This window comes from Centropristis striata, chromosome 14, assembly GCF_030273125.1.
Source record: "Centropristis striata isolate RG_2023a ecotype Rhode Island chromosome 14, C.striata_1.0, whole genome shotgun sequence".
Lineage (NCBI taxonomy): Eukaryota > Metazoa > Chordata > Actinopteri > Perciformes > Serranidae > Centropristis > Centropristis striata.
Genome location: NC_081530.1, coordinates 24,752,897 through 24,772,823, shown reverse-complemented (window position 1 = coordinate 24,772,823; position 19,927 = coordinate 24,752,897). Strand labels below are relative to the sequence as shown.

Here is a 19,927-nt window from a genome sequence, read left to right as displayed (position 1 = left end):
TCATAGCTGCAGCTTAAAGAACGGAAAACTGGCTGCACATCACTGGTAACCTAATAATAAACAATAGGCTATATGCCATAACAGGTGTTTGTACTGTGTTTGCTGTGCTACTTTTTTTATGGAGATTAGAGGATGTTGAACACAAATAATTTGCTGTGAAAGTAGTGTAAATATAGTGGGTAAATACATTTCTGATTAGTCTTACTTAACAGTCTAGTGTATTAAATTATTACTTTAAAAAAATGAACTTTCACCTTGCCAGTTTTTTTTAAATTGTTTGCAAGAAAAATCATTAAAAAAAAAAAAGAGTCCTACCTGGTCCTGAAATTAGCAGGATGCGGGTGTCCATCGTACAAGGACAGGAAGTCATATTCTTCTTCTATAGCGAATGACAAGAACATGAGCTGGATTCTACTTCCTTCCTCCCCGACAATGACCCAGGTGCAGTTCGCCCCATTGGGGTAGCCATAGGGAAAGCCTGGCGACTCTATACTGCCGTTTCTTCCCTTCAGTGTACCGCCACATGTGTAGATGAAACCTAAAAGGAGAGAAAAGAGGGAACATTTAATTCATTTTAACATTTGATTCGCTTTTAACATGAGAAAATCAAACAGTAGCAAACAACAGCTGCTGTGTTGTAGACAAGAGGATGGAGAAACAAAGGAGAACATAAAGGAAATGAGGGAGAGATTAGTTATATTTAAAGTATGCAACACAACAAAACAGCATTGACAATGAAAAAATGTTGTTTGTGTGTAATTGTGCGACACAGGGATTATTTAAGCGCATCCACATGTTGTGTTTATCTGTGCATGTAGGTAGAACTAACTTAAGTATTACACAACTTTCTAAATAAATGGCTTAAAAGTGCTGCTGAAGCTATGAATGAATGCTATACGTCAATGTAGGAATAAGCCACAAGTCAGCAGTAGTGATACTAAGTAGGTCAGCTTGCGTCTGTTATCTGCTTCTTTGATGCTGGTATATGATTACATATTAATGGGATATATACAGTAACTAGCGCCAAAAAAGTGTTCAAGAATGTGTTAGACAGCCTCTCAGCTCCGTGGATGCTGCTAGGAACAGATTCCTTTCTCTGGCGTCTCCCACAGCGAGGGCACAGGGCAGGGTCTGTTTCAGAGCAGCACCCCGGGAAATGCTACTCACATTCAGCATGGGGTGCTTGAACCCAGGTCCCCTGACTGTGGGGGAACTCGGTAGCCACTGAGCTCCCCCTACCAGCTGACTTAATGGTCGAAATCAATAAGCAACGAGGGCATTCTCTTTGATTCACCCTGTGCACCTTTGGGAGATACAAAGCTTGCTGTTTCTTTGTTTTTGCAATTAATTACTGACATGTCGAAATGCACGACAACAACAGGTCTATGCCAGTTGGCCTTTGAACATAGCTCTGCAATTTATAGCTGAAGGACATTTATTTCAATATATACATACATTCACCATGTCTTTTCAGGGAAAAATGACAGAGAGATGATGCAAATGCAAACTCCTGCGCACACTACGCAGCATCAAAGGCAGCTAATGATTTCTTTAGGGAGGGAAGAATAAATACAACTACATCTTAATGAGCTCCTATAGGCTCTTCATCCAGGCTGTATGTATGTGGTGCCAGGCTGGTAGGTGGAAGAGACAAGGAAAGAAAGGAGGAGGAGAGGAGGAGGGGAAGGGAGAAGGAGAAAACTAATAACCTGCAACAGGCAATATGCTGACATTTCTCTCTGCTTGGGACAGCAGCCCAACATACAGAATTTGTCACAGTGCTGGACAACTACAGGCAATAATTAACAATGTTGTTTTCAATATCAGCACACACCAGAGTTCATCTCAATTCTGTTGTTGGTTTTTAGTCAGTTGAACCTATGTCTAGGTTAGATCCATTAATACATTCATTATCCTTTGACACTTATCCGAACTTGGATCACAGGGGGCTGGAGCCCATCCCAGCTGACATTGAGAGGACGGGTACACCCTGGACAGATCGCCATTCACGCTCTCATACACACTTCGGGCAATATAGGCTATGTTCACAGTGCAGGTCTGCTCTATGTGCCAATTTCTGTTTGGCTGTTCACATTATTCTTTATCTGTGGCCTATATTAGACTCCTGAACTGACCCGCGTGAAGAACAATAACAAAGACGTCACACCCAGCACGCTGTGTACAGAAGTAAACATGGAGGCTACTGAAGTTTTGTATAATGTATTCTGGATTGTAGCTGGAGCCCATCTTCTCCACCTTTTTTTTTGTTATTTACTCTGTTTAGTTTAGAAAATTTTACCAGAGACTGGCAATTGATTTCCCTAACCTGATGAGCGACTTGTATTTCAATAATGTACAATGTCAATCAGAAAAAAAACCCTATATATTTGCAAAAATATGTGTAAGAACTTAAAGGTGCATATACATTTAGAATAAATTAAGCAGAGCTGATGGAGAGGGGGGCTGTAGAGGTCAGCAACCTTTGGAACATTCAACAGGAAACTTATCCCTGTAAGTAACACAATTTTTTTTGTGGGATTGAGGGTCCACTATTCGACTCCGCCTCGCAGCTCTTCTGTGTGGAGTTTACATGTTCTACTCGTGTCAGTGTGGGTTATCGGGTAGTCCGGCTCCCTCCCACAGTCCAAAAACATGCAGCTAAGGTTTATTGGTGACTGAATTGTCCGTAAGAGTGAATGAGAGACTGAATGGTTGTTTGTCTTTTTGTGTCAGCCCTGTGATAGTCTGGCGACCTGTCCAGGGTTTTTTTTGTTGTTTCTAATGTTTTTTCAAATGTGACTTTTAACCATATTCCCACGTTAGTTACCATTTCCACATAATATTACCCATGGGTATCTTGTTTATGAGTTAATAAGTAACTTCTCAATAGTCTAATTGTAGTGGTATAACTAAATCTCAGCACTGAGAGTCAAATAAATACCTCACTTACTGCATCATCACTCAAAAAATAGTCCTTTTGCACTTTATATTATGCTTAATTATCATCCTCTTTGCTGAAATATGTGACATAAAAAAGCCTTTGTGTGAGTTCCTGTCTTTTTCCTGGCAGAACAATTCATTCGTCTCCAGTAATAAGGTTCTATTGTAAGCTTAATCCTGAGTCTTGTCCTCATAACGCCTTTGCTTGAAGCACTGCCGCATGACAACAGACTGGGTTACACAATCTTGATTGCAGTCACATAAGCATCAGTCAAACTGTGTGTTTGGCTGTAGGAAATAATAAAGAAAATTCTCTTATGGAAGATGGAAGTATGCAAGATCCCTTGCTCATAAAAAAAATATAAGACACCTGTGATGTTGTGTTCGTATTGCATATTTAACTCCAAAACAATAGTCACAGAGGTGTAAAGAAATCCAATAGCTCTTCTTCAGAAACAGAAAAAAAATACATTAACTCATTAATATACCATCTGAAACAAGGTTGTGGTCTAATAACTGTAAAGGAACTGTATTGTTAAATGGACCTGCACATATATATAGCGCTTTTCTAGTCGATTTGCGACCACTCAAATCGCTTTACACACATTCATACTGGTGGCAGAGGCTACCCTAAACGGTGCCACCTGCCACCATTGGGAATTCGTTCTCACACCGATGAACGCAGCATCGGGAGCAATTTGGGGTTCAGTATTTTGCTCAAGGATACTTTGACATGTAGGCTGCCATGGTCAGGGATCGAACCACCAACCCTCTGATCAATGGGCATCAGTCATCTGGTTCAGTGCATGTGCTCATAGCAGTGTTTTTTTTTACAATTGTAAACATTATATTTATGTGTCCATTCAATTCATTTGATAATTAAACAATTTGGAGGCATCATATTAACTGGCTTTACCTTTAGCTATTATCTCAAAGTCTCTTTGTCTTTGTGTCCAGCCATAATCCTTGAAGCAATATTGGAAATCAGCGAGTATTATCTTGGACATGCAGGGACATGTCTGCATTACCTTTGTAACTGTGAGCCTTGCAGAGCATAAATCCCACTTAACTTTGATCATAAAATTTAATTCCTGTTGGGAACCACATGGATCTCCCCTTTCTGAACTGGGCCACAATGACAGTTCAATAAGTTCTTTTCTTGCTGTGCTGCGCACAATCTTTTTTCTGCAGTGTCTTGAAGAAGAAAGCAGGCGGTGGCATTTCCGACCTTTGTTTTCTTGCAAATTGAAACAAGCTAAAAAGTCATATGGATGTGTATGTTCTGAGCCTTTTCTGTATGTCAGTCATATTGTATATGTACACATTTTGCAGCTTAGTAGAAGTGCATATGTGTGAGCTCTCATATGGCTCTGCCTGTCGCTCCCGGTTCCTCAACATCTCAGCTCTGATTGGTTGTGAAGGGACAGAGATACCGGCCCTTAATTGCAGCTCAGACTGCCATTGGTCATTATATCCATCATGGTGATGGTCTTGGAATTGTCTGGGTAAATGAGCGTCTGGACAAACACACCCAGGCACACACATATATGGAGACACTCTGTTTTTTGGTTTGGGTTCTGTCTTGGATAATTGGTTGGAAAAGCATCCAGCGGGATCACCCTGCTGTCCCTGTGGCTCTGGCTGCCATGGTAAATAACGAGGCTCATAAACATGAAAGGCAGGGGGATGATCATCCTGATTTGAGCTTTGCACTCCAAGGAGATCAATTAAGGCCTCGAGTTCACGAACTTTAAACATACAGTGAAAGCAATTTTCAATTAAACACTTGCATTTAAACGTCAAATGATAAAGCAAAGGCATACTGCTGCAGCGTCAAAAGCTGTTTTAATAATTTGTTTATCTCCTTCACCAGCAATATAAAACTGAGGATGAATACATTTTGATTTTGTATGAATAAAAACAGACACAAATCAGCTCCACTGGATAAAAGAATGCCAAATGCAACAAAAAAAAGGCACTGAGGTATGAAGATTTGCAACACAATCTCCAGCAAGAAGGCATGAGATCAAGCTCAATATAGCAGGAGTTTCTCTCTGCTGTAGTGTCCTTGAGCAGGATGAGGCTAAATCCCTACCAGCTCCAAGGGTTTCTGCTCTGTAAGCTGACTCCGCAGTCTGACTCCCTGTGGAGTGGAAGAAGTGAAGAGAGTCTCCATCGGGGATCGATAGAGTATTGAAAAAAAAGAAAAAAACGATCTGGACCGACTTTTCTCCTGAACGCTTCAAGGTTTTCATGTAACACCTGTGGTGTGTTTGATATAAAAGGATCATTAAGATCAAAGGGAGAAGATAATGATCCTGATGTGAACCATAGAGTCCAAAGAGATCAATTACATTTACATTTTACAATTTAGGCATTTAGCAGGCTTTGTAACCTGGAGAGATTCAGAATAAGTACAGCAGCATAATTACACTACTTCTAGTTTATCAGTTCAAGTGGCCCGAAGAAAGAAGTGCAAAAGATAAAAACTAATTATATGCACCCCTTTTAGCCACATCAACAATCCTTTCCGAAATATGGTAATATCTACAGTGATGGAAAAAATATTAGACCATTGTTTTCTTCAATTTGTTCTTCATTTTGTCTTTTCTTTTGTTGGATGGATCTGCTTCATAAGCAGAGCTTCCTCTCTGGGTTTGTGCATTCCTTGAAGAAGAGGAGCCAGGAAAAGAGCCTCTTGTGAGGAGCTTTGCTTGGTTTTCATGTTGGATATTGTTGATTCCAAGCATTAGTTCCAGGTGGATGTTTACATCCACAGGATCCAAAATGAAATGAAGAGCTCATTCACAGTTTCATAGTTTCTCATATCTGTTGCTTTCACAGAACGCCTTGGAGCAGGAAAGAGAAGCCTCACTCAAGGATCAAACACAACAGGTAATCACTATAGTATTAAATCATGTTGAGACTGGACCAAATATAGTCTTTGTTCCTATAGCTACCACATATACAGTCATGGAAAAAAATATTAGACCATTGTTTTCTTCAATTTGTTGTTCATTTTAATGCTAAGTTGTAAAACTACATTTGCTCGGACAAATATAATGATAACAACAAAAATAGCTCATAAGAGTTTAATTCGAGAGCTGATATCTAGCCATTTTCCATAATTTTCTTAATAATCAAAATGATTATTTTAAAAAAAACATCATAATTTTTATGTTCATGTTCATGTTCATATCTAATAATTTTATATTTTAATAATATCCCATGACTGTAGTTGTAACATATATGTTTATATAATATATTAGGAAACTTATACATCCCATCAGCAGTTAATATACTATTTTAATTTATATAGTATACCAAGGAGTATACACTGCAATATAATCTCGGAAAAAATAACCTAGCTCAAGGTTCTTCTATGTGGAGATTGCATGTTTACCCCGTGTCAGCGTGGGTTCTCTCCGGGTCCTCAGGCTTCCTCCTACGGTTCACAGACATGCAGCTTAGGTTTAATTGGTGACTTTAAGGCTACTGTACGTTCAGACTGCAGGCAAAAGTGGCCCAAATCTGAGTATTTGCTCTTATGTGACTCAGATCTGAACAGGGTTATGGTTAGGTTTTTGTGCTCTAAACTGCACAAATGTTTTCCAATGAGACCTCAGACTGAACAGCCATGTTGCATTTAATGTGATTTTTATGTCACTCTAGAAAGACAATCATCACAATTCTGCACTGGTGGGGGTGTCACTCGGATGCACTGATTACAAACATGGCATTGTAGGTTGTCAGTGGAAACACAGTGAGGTTTTGGCCTTCACATGTGTTTGGGCTGACACTTCTGTGCAAGCAGAATCCCACAGTATGATTCCTGCATCTTCTCTCGTGGGCTTCCTGCTGGCCGGTGTGCAGGTGTTGGATAGTGAGCTGGGTGACATCCGTGCCTGCGTCAGTTTCCCGCGGTATGTTAGAAGCTGTGGTATCCTTTGTTTCTCCGGGACTTGGCTGGATCCTGTAGTTCAACTCGGTGACTCTTTTTCTGTGTGCCGATCTGGCGGCAACATTCTGCTTTACCATGAATAATGCACGAGCTGAAGGAGCTGACGGGATTGCATTTCACTGGAAGTGTACCATGTGACAAGTAAGTTTGAATGTTTTCTTGAAAGTGACAGGCGCAGAGGTCATAAGTTTACATATCTGACAGGACAGGGTGAAATGCTCTAAATAATGGAAGATTTAGCCTTGTTCGTTTTTTTGTAATATAAGCCACAACTACTGTACTTTTCCTTTTAAACCTTTAAAACTAAATAATTTATTTTTTATACTGACATGCTCCTAGTGATCAGGGCACACTGTAGTAGAAGTTAGGTAATGCAAATACTAAAGTGTTGCATGATGTTTTGCTTTTTTAATTATCCCTCTAGTGGTTAAAGTATGTTTTTGCATGACATTTATCAAGTTTGAAACAGACCTGTGGAATCAGGCCAATAATTTTAAGATACAAAACAAACAAGGAGATGACTGTGGTTCTATTTTCCCAATATGCTCACTATAAGGCACGCATTAGTATCAATTAATTGTCGCTCTCAGTTATACATGTTCATTTAAGTAAAGAAAAAAAAAGACTTCAGTCCATACAATGAAAATATGAGTCAGTACATCACAATTTTATCTGGACTCAACATATTGGAGGGTGTCTTAGCCTAAATGCAGTAACTTCATTAAATTGAATGGATAGGATACAGGGTGGGGTGAATAAAGAGTGAAATAGGGACAGAAGGACAAAGATGGAAAGCAGAATAAACAGAGAGAAAAGGACAGATTTCCCCTCGTTCATCATTGCACAGAGAATGAAAGGATGATTTAAAACTCATCACTCAGAGAGATAGAGGCGAGAGAGTGGAAGAGAGGGAGAGAGAAAACATGGAGAAATAGAGAAAAAGAGAAGGGAGAATAAGAGAAAGGGAGAGGGAGGGAAGAGGGGGAGGAGAAAGAGAGAGAGAGAGAGAGAGAGAAAGAGAAGGGGAGAGAAACAGTGAGAGGGAGACAGGGGTAAAAGAGAGACTTCTAATTATGCTGACTACCAGACCGAAACTGACAGCCATTCTACACACACACACACACACGCACGCAGAAGCACAGGGTCACAGGAAGACAGGCATACACAAACACACACACACACACACACACACACACACACACACACACACACTCACACACACACAGAGGCAGGCAGATTGAGAGGGATATACACAAATCCTTGCATTATTTCACAAACACACATGGAGTCACACACACAGCTTATTGAACATCCTGACCACTTAAACCTTTCACTCTACACTTGCTACACACACACACACACACACACACACACACACTCACTCACTCACACACACACACACACAAAGCCTCCCAACAATGCTGCCCTTACTAGTTAACCCTTTCCATGAACCCACTGACTCTGCTGTCACTTACTGCATCTTTTTTTCACCACACCCCATACAAGCACACACACACACACACACACACACACACACACACACACACACACACACACACACACACACACACACACACACAAACAGCTCTAATAGCGTTTCTGCCTCACTGTTTTAGTCAAGGTTAGTGATTATATGTTTATAAAGTAAACAGAACTTTCATTTTGTGTTGATTTATTCTGCCCCAGCGCAACAAAAGCAGCTGCAAGACTCCCTTAAGAAAACCTTTCATTTTACTGCAACAGGGTCTGACAGTCTGCCCTGCTCATTTCTGGTTCTGGTTCTCCTGTGACTCCCTTCCCTCCCAGCAATATGGTGTGAGCCTCCAGCAGTATGGTAGTGGTGTTGGCTCCCAGACGAACCCTGCTGCCCTGCATCAGCTCGTACTGGAATTTCCCGCCAAAGTCAATGTACAGGCCTCTCGACCACCACCTTGTCTTTGACCGGGGCACATCTGGATCAGCTCCCACTGGAGCTCCGACTACAGGTCGAAGGCGTCAGTGAAGCTGGATCTGGGTCTGTCCGTGACAGGCTAATCACTGTTGGCGGTTGCGCTGTAGTCTGAGCTGAAGGAGTAAATCCTTTTGGTGGCAGGAATTGAGAATGACTGAATAGGAAAAGTCAATATTCTCGCTGATGTTGTCGTTGCTTATGTAGGTTATATACTGGCATCAGTATTAAATTGAAACAGTTTCCATCCATCCATCTATTTTAATGCACTTTTCTGGAGCCGGGTCGCAGGGGCAGCAGTCTTAGCTAAGTACTCCAGACTCTCTTCTCCCTAAGCATGACTTCCAGCTCTCCTGGAGGACCCCGGGGCGTTCCCAGGCCAGATGAGACACATAATCCCTCCAGCACATTCTGGGTTGACCCTGGGGCCTCTTACCAGTTCCCGGAACACCTCTAACAGGAGGTGCGGTAAGAGGTGTTCAGTTTTATAAGCAATTAAAAACTGAAACTGTAGAAACTGTAAATTGAACCAAATCTGCACAGCACCGAGCAGTTCTGGGCAGCAGATGTGAGGATCACTCAAATGTGCACGAAACACATCCTCATATTGAGGAGCAGCATTTTCCTTGCTATGAAACTGCGCCATCTTTGGAATCCACAAATGCAGCTAATACAAGGTGACTTCAGCGGCCGCCCACCACAAAGGGGACTTCTCAGAGCCACCTTTAGAGTCTACAGAGCATGTGTGTTAAATACTAAAAAGAATATGGGTGGAGCATCACTTTAAGCAAGGCATTTCCCCCCAAAGACTTAAATAGAGATGCTAATTGGCAAACTGTAAAAGATTTGTGGTTGGACGGGGTAGCTCCCAGGTGTGAATATATGCACTGATACTAATGAGGAACAGGGTTTAACTGGAAAAGAGCGTGCATGCTCAGCAAAACCTTCCCTGGATAAAAGAAGCTTAAAGACAAAGAAGAAAATCTGCTTCTTGAATTGAGTGGATTTAATGAACCCTGGACTGCAATATAGGCTTGATCTCTTCCCTCAAAGCAATATCTCATCTCGAAATGTCTTAGATAATACACCGCGGGAAAAAAACACTAGCTTAACAAGTGGCTTATGTCGACATTTGTCACATCATTTTTGAGACAGTCCAGCTATTACAGTACAGTAAAGTTTTCTAAAAGTGTAGCCCAGGCTCGTTTTATGACTTTAAATAGCACATCATCTAAAACTCTGTCTAACACAACACAAGTCCTGAGTGCTTCTGTGTGGAGTTCCAAAAACAAACACAATGCCAAGGAGGCTCTGAATTGCGAGTATGAATATGAGCGTTTCTTTGTGTTGGTCAGTGACCTGTTGAGGATATTGTACAGCCTGTAATAGGCCGCAATCAGTCTTTCTCAATTTCTCTGGGTCAAAAATTGCAGGCCCCACATCAGCTCCAATTAGATCACTCTTGGTGCAGCAGGGGAGCTGACGCAGAGGGCTTTACCAATAAAAGGCAGGGTAGTCATAGAGAAAATGTCTGCTGTGAATTAAAACTTTTTAAAATTGCAAAATCCTTCCTCGAAGGATTCTAATTTGTGCACTGTATTTGCATCTGACAAGCCTTCAAAATGGATTCTGGCTTGCATTTTACCTTCTCAAGGGTACCTGTAACAACACACCCACACAGGGGCTCCTTGTGTTTTTTGATACAGCACTATGTGCCCTTAGCCAGAAGGCTAATACACGCTTACAGACTCCAGCCCCCTCAAATCTTTAAAGACAGTGAGTAAAACAACATCATGAAGCGGGTGAAATCATTTAAAGCCGAACCAAAATGAATATATAAATAAATAAAAGTCTTCCATTGCCATACAGTAAGATAATGTGACTTCACACATCCTGATATAAGCTTGATGATTCTGAGGGGGTGAAATCAATTACTAAGCTTGTCATTTTCCACAGGGAACCCTATGATCAATATAGCCAGTTCCTCATGGTGCTGACTGTTAAATGAGGAAACAGTGGAATTACCCTATTCTTCATTTGAATGGGACCCGTGGTACCCCCTCAAGGTTGCTGGGCGTCCCTAGCCCCTACTTGGGGGGCCAGCAATGTCTCCATATGACACATATCTGTGTGTGGGTGTGCCCACATCCTGTAATATAAAATATTACTCTTATTCTCAGCAGTGTAGTGACATTACACCAGTCAAACCCTCAGAAAAATACGCTTGAAATTCTCTTCCATCTCTCTGCCTGTCTCTCTCTCCGGTTTCCTCTGCTGTTTGTCCGTCTCTCTTTCATCTCCCACTCCGTCTCTGCCTCTCTCTGGGGACCTCAGTGATACCAGATTCGCTTAAAGGGCTATTCTGTCTAATCTCATTTATGATTAAAGAATGGCTTTCCCAGTGGAGAAAACTGACCAATCAAATCATTCCAGACAGACCAACCATCCAGTCAGTATTCACATCAGGAGCACTCGAGCTCTGGGGGGAGAACGAGGTGCGTGTGTATTGGCGCACACACATATGTGTTAGTTAATTTAAATGAGCTGTCCATGTCTGTGGAAAATGATAGTAGGCTATCTGTTAATTTTCCTGCGATGGTTTCAGCATTGACAAGGAAATAAAGATGGAGCAAATGCAGCGGAGGAGTGGCTTTGGCGGGCCTGGGGCAGTGACAGACTGACAGAAAGGTAGACGAACTAAAAGCAAAACTAAAGGCTGACCAAATGACGAGTGGAGAGGCAGGGGCAGACAGGTGGAGAATGGGAGAGAAATGAGAGATAGCAAAGGCAAAAATGCAATAGAGAGGGACAGAGTGAGAGAGAGTAAGCATGTTTGAAACGTCCCATTGGTTCCTGCTGTCAGGAACGCGTGTCAGCCAAGAATTAGACTGCTCCACGCTGCCACTGACTGACAGTCAGCCCCTTGGTCTAGACTATACCCTGGAGTGGTTGAGGCTAAATAAGGGAAATGACTAGAGAGAGACAGAGGGAACACACCGGGCTGAAAATCAATTTATAACACTGTCAGTCAGAGGCAGAAGGAGACGATGGGATAGAGACAAGGGAGAGAGAGAAGAGGAGGGGGGAACAAGGGGGGGAGAAAGAGGGACATACAAAAAAATAACAGCAAACAAATGTGACTGATCAAGAAAAAGAGGGGAACAGAAGGGACTCTGTCTTGTTGAGGGAAGAGAGGAGGAAGTGGTGAAAAAGATACAGACAAACACATACGAGCTACTCTGCTACAAATATTCAGTGGAGCCACTGCAGGTGGCAGAGCCTCTTCAGATAATACACCACTGTTGAGAAATAATCGGCCTACGCTAATTAAAGGCCTCAATAATGCTGGCATCAAGCTAAAAGCCTCCAGAATCACCACTGCTACAACTCACGAATACGTGACTGGAAACACTGGATTACTTTGTTAATTTTGACTGAGCAACTGTGTCATGTTTAAGCCAGTGTTTAAATTCTCGGAACACATGCGGTGACTGCAGAACTATTAATTTAAATATTAATAAGCTAACCTGTAATCACCATTCATACAGTACTGGTGTCAGTTTTTAATCACTACTGTCTATTGTTTAAGAATTGCCTGGTGGAGGGATAACTGTGATTATAATTATTACTCACCTGCTTTAAGCATATCTAATACAGCGGTTTGTTACCAATTTGTATTGCTAAATTCATTATACAGCACAGCCTCCAGTGACTTGAAATGTGAGATATTAAAGAAGACATTTTAATTATCCCGACTTGTCTCTGAACACAATGGGATGTATTTAGAATTTAATAACAAAATGTCCAAAGAAGAAGTGATTTTCCAACTACAACCAAAACAGGGATAAACATGAAATTAAAATAGAAATTACCATCCGACTCCACTGCTGGAGCATTAAAGATTTACAAGGAAATGTGAGGCTAAGCAGGAAAATAGTGGCTCAGCATAGCAGTATAAGTGTCAATGGAGATTGAGTTTGAAAACGTGTATATTTAAAAAAAAAAAGAGATATATTACATCATCCTCTTTTATTTTGACCCATAATCTTTCTGTGGCAAAGCCATTCACATGTTCAAAAAATCTAACTCAGTTGTTAATCAGCATTTATCCAACACAACACTAACAGGGAATAAACTGAGGTATGATTTAGCCAGCAGGGTCAGCCATTCCATTAGTCTCGAGGTGTTCGCAAAAATGCTGTTTCTGAATTGCTTGCTGGCCCATTTCAAGTTGACAAGGTCTGCTGTCCCATTAGGCTATTGTTGTCTGGAGTTATGCTGAGGCTGGGGAATTATTGGGTGAGGTGCAAGTTAAGTGTAAGCCCAGGTGTTGGTGCAGTGTCAGGGCAGCAGGAAGTAGCTGTGTAGGGGATCGGCGTGATAACGAGTGCTGAGGACGCCAGCATTTACTGTTGAACCTTGTTTGGGAGTTGTGAGTTTAATTTCTCAACAAAATAAATTTGAGGGGCTTTTTGTAACCCGATGGAATACATACCCTCAGTTATTCCTTTGCTCTTAAACTTCGAGCGAGCTCTCACCAGTATGTGGGCACCTATTGTAGTTAAATAGCACAAAAGACAGTTACATCACATCCTTTGTCGTGGTGAAGTAAAAGACAACTCTTTGCAGCAGCTTTTAAAACATTGGACCGGAAAATAATTTCTCAAGAAGAATTTTTCTTCATAAAATAAACAATAAAAGAGTGTCGTGATGAATATTTAATTTTTAAAAGCAGTAAATCAACACTCAACACTCCGCTTATGAGGTTTCTGTAGAGCACAAATGTATTCAAATTAAAATAGAAACCATCAGTATTCCATATTGTTGATGAGCTGTAGAAACATAGATTTACTGTTGAAGCTATTTAAAATGCTGAAGGGCTTTTATACCCTCCTAGGAAATTATATGTAGGCAAAGTGCTATAAATTATACCCCACCACCTCGATTCATTGTTACTTTCATATTAATGCTATTTCACCTGAATGCTTTTTCATTTTAAATGTGATTAGGCTCTCGAAGTCAGAGCACATAGCCTCAGTTCACCTGTCCCTTGATTGTGCCTTCCAACAGGTCTGATCACTAATGCTTCATGACTTCTATAGGCCATTAATGGTTCAGACTCTTTGACCGATGTCTGTACTTGCTTATTTTTCTTTTATTACTTGAAATGTCAAAGTAATTTGCACTGCGGTGCAATGTGACAAATCTTAATTATAATAATCACTTCTTTCTGGGTCAAATGGATCAGTTTAAGGGGATGATGATGATAATTATTGATTTTGTTTGCAGATTATCATCTAATTAACATTTGTGTAATTATTACATGACGCAATGAAATGGACACTCACAATTCTACTGCTTTTTCCTGTACCAAGGGCCTGCTCAATGGGGCGTTGCGACCGGGCTCGGTGGGCTTTGACCAAAGTGCTTTCACGTTGCGCATTGGAACATCATGAGCAGCCATGAGTGTTTCTTTGTGCAAGTAGACAACACACAAGATAGCCTCAGGAAAATTTGCTGCTGCATCTATTTGGTTTGTTTTTGGCAATTTGTCATAAGCTTAGATGAAACTAGGTTATCATTGAGAAATAATTGCTTTTTCCCCCCATTGTGATTTCAATAGTCATGCAGCACTGCCCCGAGCTCCCATAATGCAAAGTATCATAGGAGTAAAGTAAAGTTTAAAAAAAAAGAAAAAAACTTCATGCATGAAAAGACCCCAAATTACCACATTACCAAATTGGACGACTGCCCAATTAAATAAGCAAATAATAATAATAATTATAATATATATATATATATATATATATATATATATATATATATATATATATATATATATATATATATATATATATATATATTATAATTATTATTATTATTTGTTTGTATTATATATATATATATATATATTATAGGGATGGCCCTCGTGTAGAATATTTAAGTTTCGTTAGAGAAAAAAAAAACATTGTGTAGAGGAAATTGTAACTTTAAACATGCCTATTATGTAAAATTACCATAATAAGTCATACAATTTGGTTTCTAACTGCAGCATGGCTTTACTGGCGGCTGGCTAAAAGGCAGCATGGAGGACCTCTGACTTTACACAATGATAGTGGGTGTACAGGAGGGAGAGAGGAGGCGTGAGCAGTGAGGACAGGAAGTGATGGAAATAAGCAGGCACTCACTTTCACTAATAAATTACAAAATATTTAAAAAAAAACAAAAATGCTTTCTAAGAAAGTGGGTCATTGAGAGCCGGCACAGAATGCTAAGCAGAGTGCTTTTTTGGTGTATGCATACTTGTGTGTGAGGAAGTGAGTGAGAGACTACTTGGGAAGCATATTCACATATTGAGAGTCTTTGTGCTTCAAAAATTGGAGAGAGGAGAGATATAGGAAAAAGGAGTGTTATTGCAGAATGTAATTATTGATTTCATCAGTCATCTAGGAGCCCTCGCCTACACACATGCACACGGACATATAGAAAACATATACAGTAAATGCATAAAACCTCCACTGATTGGCAGGTAGTACACAGCATAAAGGATTAATGAGACAGGGAGACAGATGCTGTCTTAGGGGGTTACTATTGATTTGTGTCTGCTGAGTGTCATCATCTCCAATCTGACTAATGAGGTCCTACACACACAAACACACACAGTCTTCTCTCCCACTCCTCTTTTCTTACAGGTTAATTGCTGTAAGTCTGTTACTGAACTTCACCCAAGTGCTGTACTGGAAAACCAACAATCTTTATGTTTACCCCACCTTAGTTGCTCTCTCGCTCTTTCTATTGTCGTGTTTAACCTGGTGTTGTTGTTGCCTCCCTCTCTCTCTCTTCTTTTTTTCTACCTCCTCTGCTCTTCCTCTCTCTGCTCTTTTCAACCATTGCATTTATCATCTTCACTCTCCCCCTCTCGTGCCAAGAAAGTGATTTTAAGAGGAAAAAAATGATGACTTGGGATTTGAAATTTCCTCTTTTCTCAGGTTTAATCCTCGCAGAAACCGCAGACGCACATTTCTAACCTTCTTTTCTGTTTTTTTCCCCTCCGTCATCTTCTGTATAGCAACAGCTGGTATTGTACATCCAGCCACTGCGGGATGAGCTCAATAAGAGGGCAATTACAGGATTCACTCTCAGGATTCAAATTTTATTTCCACTTGTCTCTAGATACAGTGTATACAGAGAAGTAGAGCGGAGGAGGCAAACATGCCAGCAGGGCAAACACTGCTACCCAATTTACTGATTTCCCTTTACAATTCTTGTTTTATTTCAAAATTATCTCTGAAGCTGTTTGTTGTTCCCTGCCATGTCAGCCGCTCAAACATCTGGGAGCAAACAAGTAAACTATTCTCTACCTAGTTCACCTTTAAATTATAATAAAATTAAACATATAATATAATTTAAAATCAATTAAAGAGTGCAAACATCGTGCAGCACAATGCAGAACAAAATGGCACCAGTAATAATGCAGAAACACACGTGAGCTTTTTATATGATTGAATTATTGCTTCAGTTCATGCTAAAATGGTTCTCAACACACAGGTCTATCTTGTGCAACCAATAATTTGAAGACTGCTCATGAATTTACCTCTCTACTAAATTTTGCCTCTTTTTCAAAATACGGGCACAAAATAAGAGCCCATGATGACTTAATCCAGGATTAACAAATCAATCCTCAAACTGCTTTCAAAGAACCAAATTAGCAGGGTGAGAATAAACAGGATTAGTGTAGCCTGATATCTGCTTGTTAGCCTGAATTAGTTAAGCTCCACATGAGGAACAGGGCCCAGGGTGCCAACAGTGTCACACGCCGTGCTGACTCAAACATATATCCAGACCTCATTCATGAGAGGTTCTGTGAAGCTCTAACATATTGCACTGTGTGTTGCATCTAGTTATAATGTGTGTATGGCTGCATGAGACTCATCAGGTTTACATAAAGATACACTGCATTGTAACAAACAAATGAGTGATGTCATTGTCTGTGGTTAGACTATTATCTTCCGTAGCTATGGTATATATAAGATCATAAATTTATGATAGAGGTTCATACGGTGCATGCAGCTCTTTAAAATTCAGAGTGAAGTGGGCCAGCTGTGTGGAAATGGATGTCATGGTAGAACTGCATATAAATCAATCAAAGCACCAAGTGCCCCTTGTTCTTTTTTCTTTGTTCTGTGGAATATTTTAAAATCAGTCAGTTTTTTCCTCTTCATGAATCTGCTACAGCAAATCTGAACATAGGATGTAACAGGAGAATTCCAGAGTCAGCTAATGTTAAGCGTTCAGCACACAAATAGTGATTAAATTAATAAAAGGATAGAAGCGCATATCCTCCTGCGAGCATTCAAGGAGAAAAACTCGCATTTCAACTCTCCCTCATTAACATCTTTATAGCAAAACAAAGGTAAAACATGTTTAAAATGGGTCAGTCTAATTGCCTTAAAGAAAAAATGCTATTGATCGCATGAAACTACTAAAAACAAACAATAATTGCACACATGCAATCTCTTTTCCCTTCCCTCCTTTCTTTCTTTTGTCTGGTTCCCACAAAGACTTAATGTTATAGGACTGGCCTTGCTACTTTAAAAACACACCTCTCCTCACTCACAGACACACAGTCCTCTCTCATTATGCTGTTGTGAGACAAAGCGTTAGTTAAGAGAAAGGAGTCTCAATTAGTAGTTGAATAACCATCATTTAAAGAACAATCCTGCTGTTTTTAAGACTGAATCAAGTCAAGATCTTCTACCAGAAAGGTTTTAATCATTTATAAATCAAAGCAATTTCTTTCAGCTCCACAGAAATCACACTCACTGATAGGGAAAACTGTTTAATATCTAGAAACATCAACATTCCAACAATACAAGATATAAAGTATCTGTAAAATGTTCTCCTCATATTCGAAGTTACCTAAAGATGTTCCTCCCTGCACATAAATACATTTATCATAGTACTTAGCCTACATGTAAAACGTTTAACATATAAGAGAAAATGTAATACATTGAAACTGCTTGACGACATATAAAGTGACTCAGAGAAGTCATTTAAAAAGCTGCAGTCTGTTGTAATGTATGTTCACTGAATCATGAGCCTCAAATTCATTCTGTATGAGAAAGCGTCTTGCTATGCAACACCATTCGGATTAACCCACTCAACTCTCAACAGCAAAAGTGCATCACAAATCACTACAAGGACTTCTGCCATGAATATTCAGTGAACACTTGCTGTCAAACTGAGAGGCCTCTGAGCACAGGGAAAAAGGGAAAAACAAACCTTTGATATAAACTGAGTTGTGGATTTGGGAAGTTAAATCTCATTATGAGGAATCAAAATACAATGAAGTGATATGGGACCAGCATCACACAACATGGCTCATTGCTCTGAGCGACAGTTCATCTGCTCCATTATTTTCAGTTACTTAAAACCTTTCATTTGTCCAGGGAATGCCACCTGACCAGCTTCATGTTTACACATGAACTAATTAACCCCACCGGAGGAGCTTTGAGCAAAAAAAAATGTACTGCCATAGGTCAACTTTCATCATCCATGAGGACTCTCTATCTGATAATATCACCGTGGTTAAAGGCCATAAGGCAGGTTTGGCAATTAACATTTGAAACCCAAATGTATATTGGAAAATGTAAAAAAACAAAATAAAAATCATATTTGATTGAGAAAAAAAGAAGCAGCACCACCATGGCTGTCTTTCATGTAGATTAGTGGCTGCATTGATTAATTTACATAGGCTGGCTTGTTAGCTATAGCTAGCTTGTCTGTCTCTGGAGCTGCCGTTCACTCCACCCAAAAAAGTTATTATGTAAGTGAGGCGGAAAGGACCAATAGATCCAGCTGAGTTGCTAGCCAAACAGCCTGTTGTCTGGTAATTTTCTTCAACCAGTATAGCATAAAAGTATAGTGGAATTAGCAAGCTAGCCAGCTAAATAGTGGGCAGCTGGCTGGCTAGATGGCTAGCAGGCTAACTCTGCCACGCTTCCATGCTACACTGATGACAGAAAATGAGCCAACCAAAAAGGATGAATAATTGTCACATATTTGTGTGCAGAGAAGTGCAGAAGTTAATTTTTTTAAGAGGACCTAGTCATTCAAAATTGTTAATTTAGGGCAACGATAAAAATAAGACATGTAGAATAAAGTAATTTTGACAGAAATATCCCACTTTTATGCTCAGTTTAGGTTAACAGAAATGCATTTAACTGAAAATTCATTCAAGGACTGCCAGAAAGTTCAAACTCTGACAATAATGCCTGCTGTTACAGTTTCTTTTTATGATAAATGGTGTAGTTGTGGGGTTCAGAGGGTTGAGAAGGAATTTTCAAATGTCACAAATAAGAAGGTTTTAATACCTGTTCTAAATTATTTTCAATCTACTATTTCAGCTCATATGCAACAACAAAACCAGAGACAGTTTGGTGTTGTGATGAAAGAAGTGGAAACAGTCCAAAAATCTTCCATCGGTTCTCAGTTGGGTTGAGATCTGGTAACTGCAAAGCCTACTGCACATGATTCACCCACCTATTGTTCTCCCCCCTTTAATTCATCTATCCGTGGAGAGAAATCATCTAACAGGAGCTCCACAAGTACTCTAAACTATTTTCTGCCCTTGCCCTTTCAGTCACTTAGGTCAAGATGATTGGTCAGCTTGAACACAAAGGCAGAGCTCCACTCGACTAATCATGTGGAGTTCAGCGAGCCTTTGCGTGTGCATGCGTGTCTCTGTGCTTCGTTTGCTTGTGTAGTAACACAGCTCATCTCACAGATGGAGGAGGCCCTCTGAACCACACAGTGTATCCATCCCCCAGCCTGCCACTAATACACACAAAGACGCACACACACAAAGACACACACACAAAAAGACACGCACACAAAAACACATACAGACACGCACAAACAGATCTCTCCGTTGACATTTCCAGGGTTGCCAGATTAGCTGCAATCCAGCTCCTTTCTCTGCCAGCCTGGATCAATGAAACACTTTAGTACCAAACTTGGAAATCCTGACCCAGAGACTTACTGTAGATACACACAGTAATCAAATTATTGCAATTATT

General features: G+C 40.2%; 1 protein-coding gene across 1 annotated transcript in view; it reads right to left on the bottom strand.

The window, feature by feature from the left end:
• csmd3b (CUB and Sushi multiple domains 3b) overlaps positions 1–19,927 on the bottom strand; it is a 380,920-nt gene that overhangs the window by 291,983 nt on the left and 69,010 nt on the right. Inside the window, exon 3 of the mRNA XM_059350826.1 lies at positions 316–538. Coding sequence (XP_059206809.1) covers positions 316–538 — 223 coding nt within the window. The remainder of the gene's footprint in view (positions 1–315; positions 539–19,927) is intronic.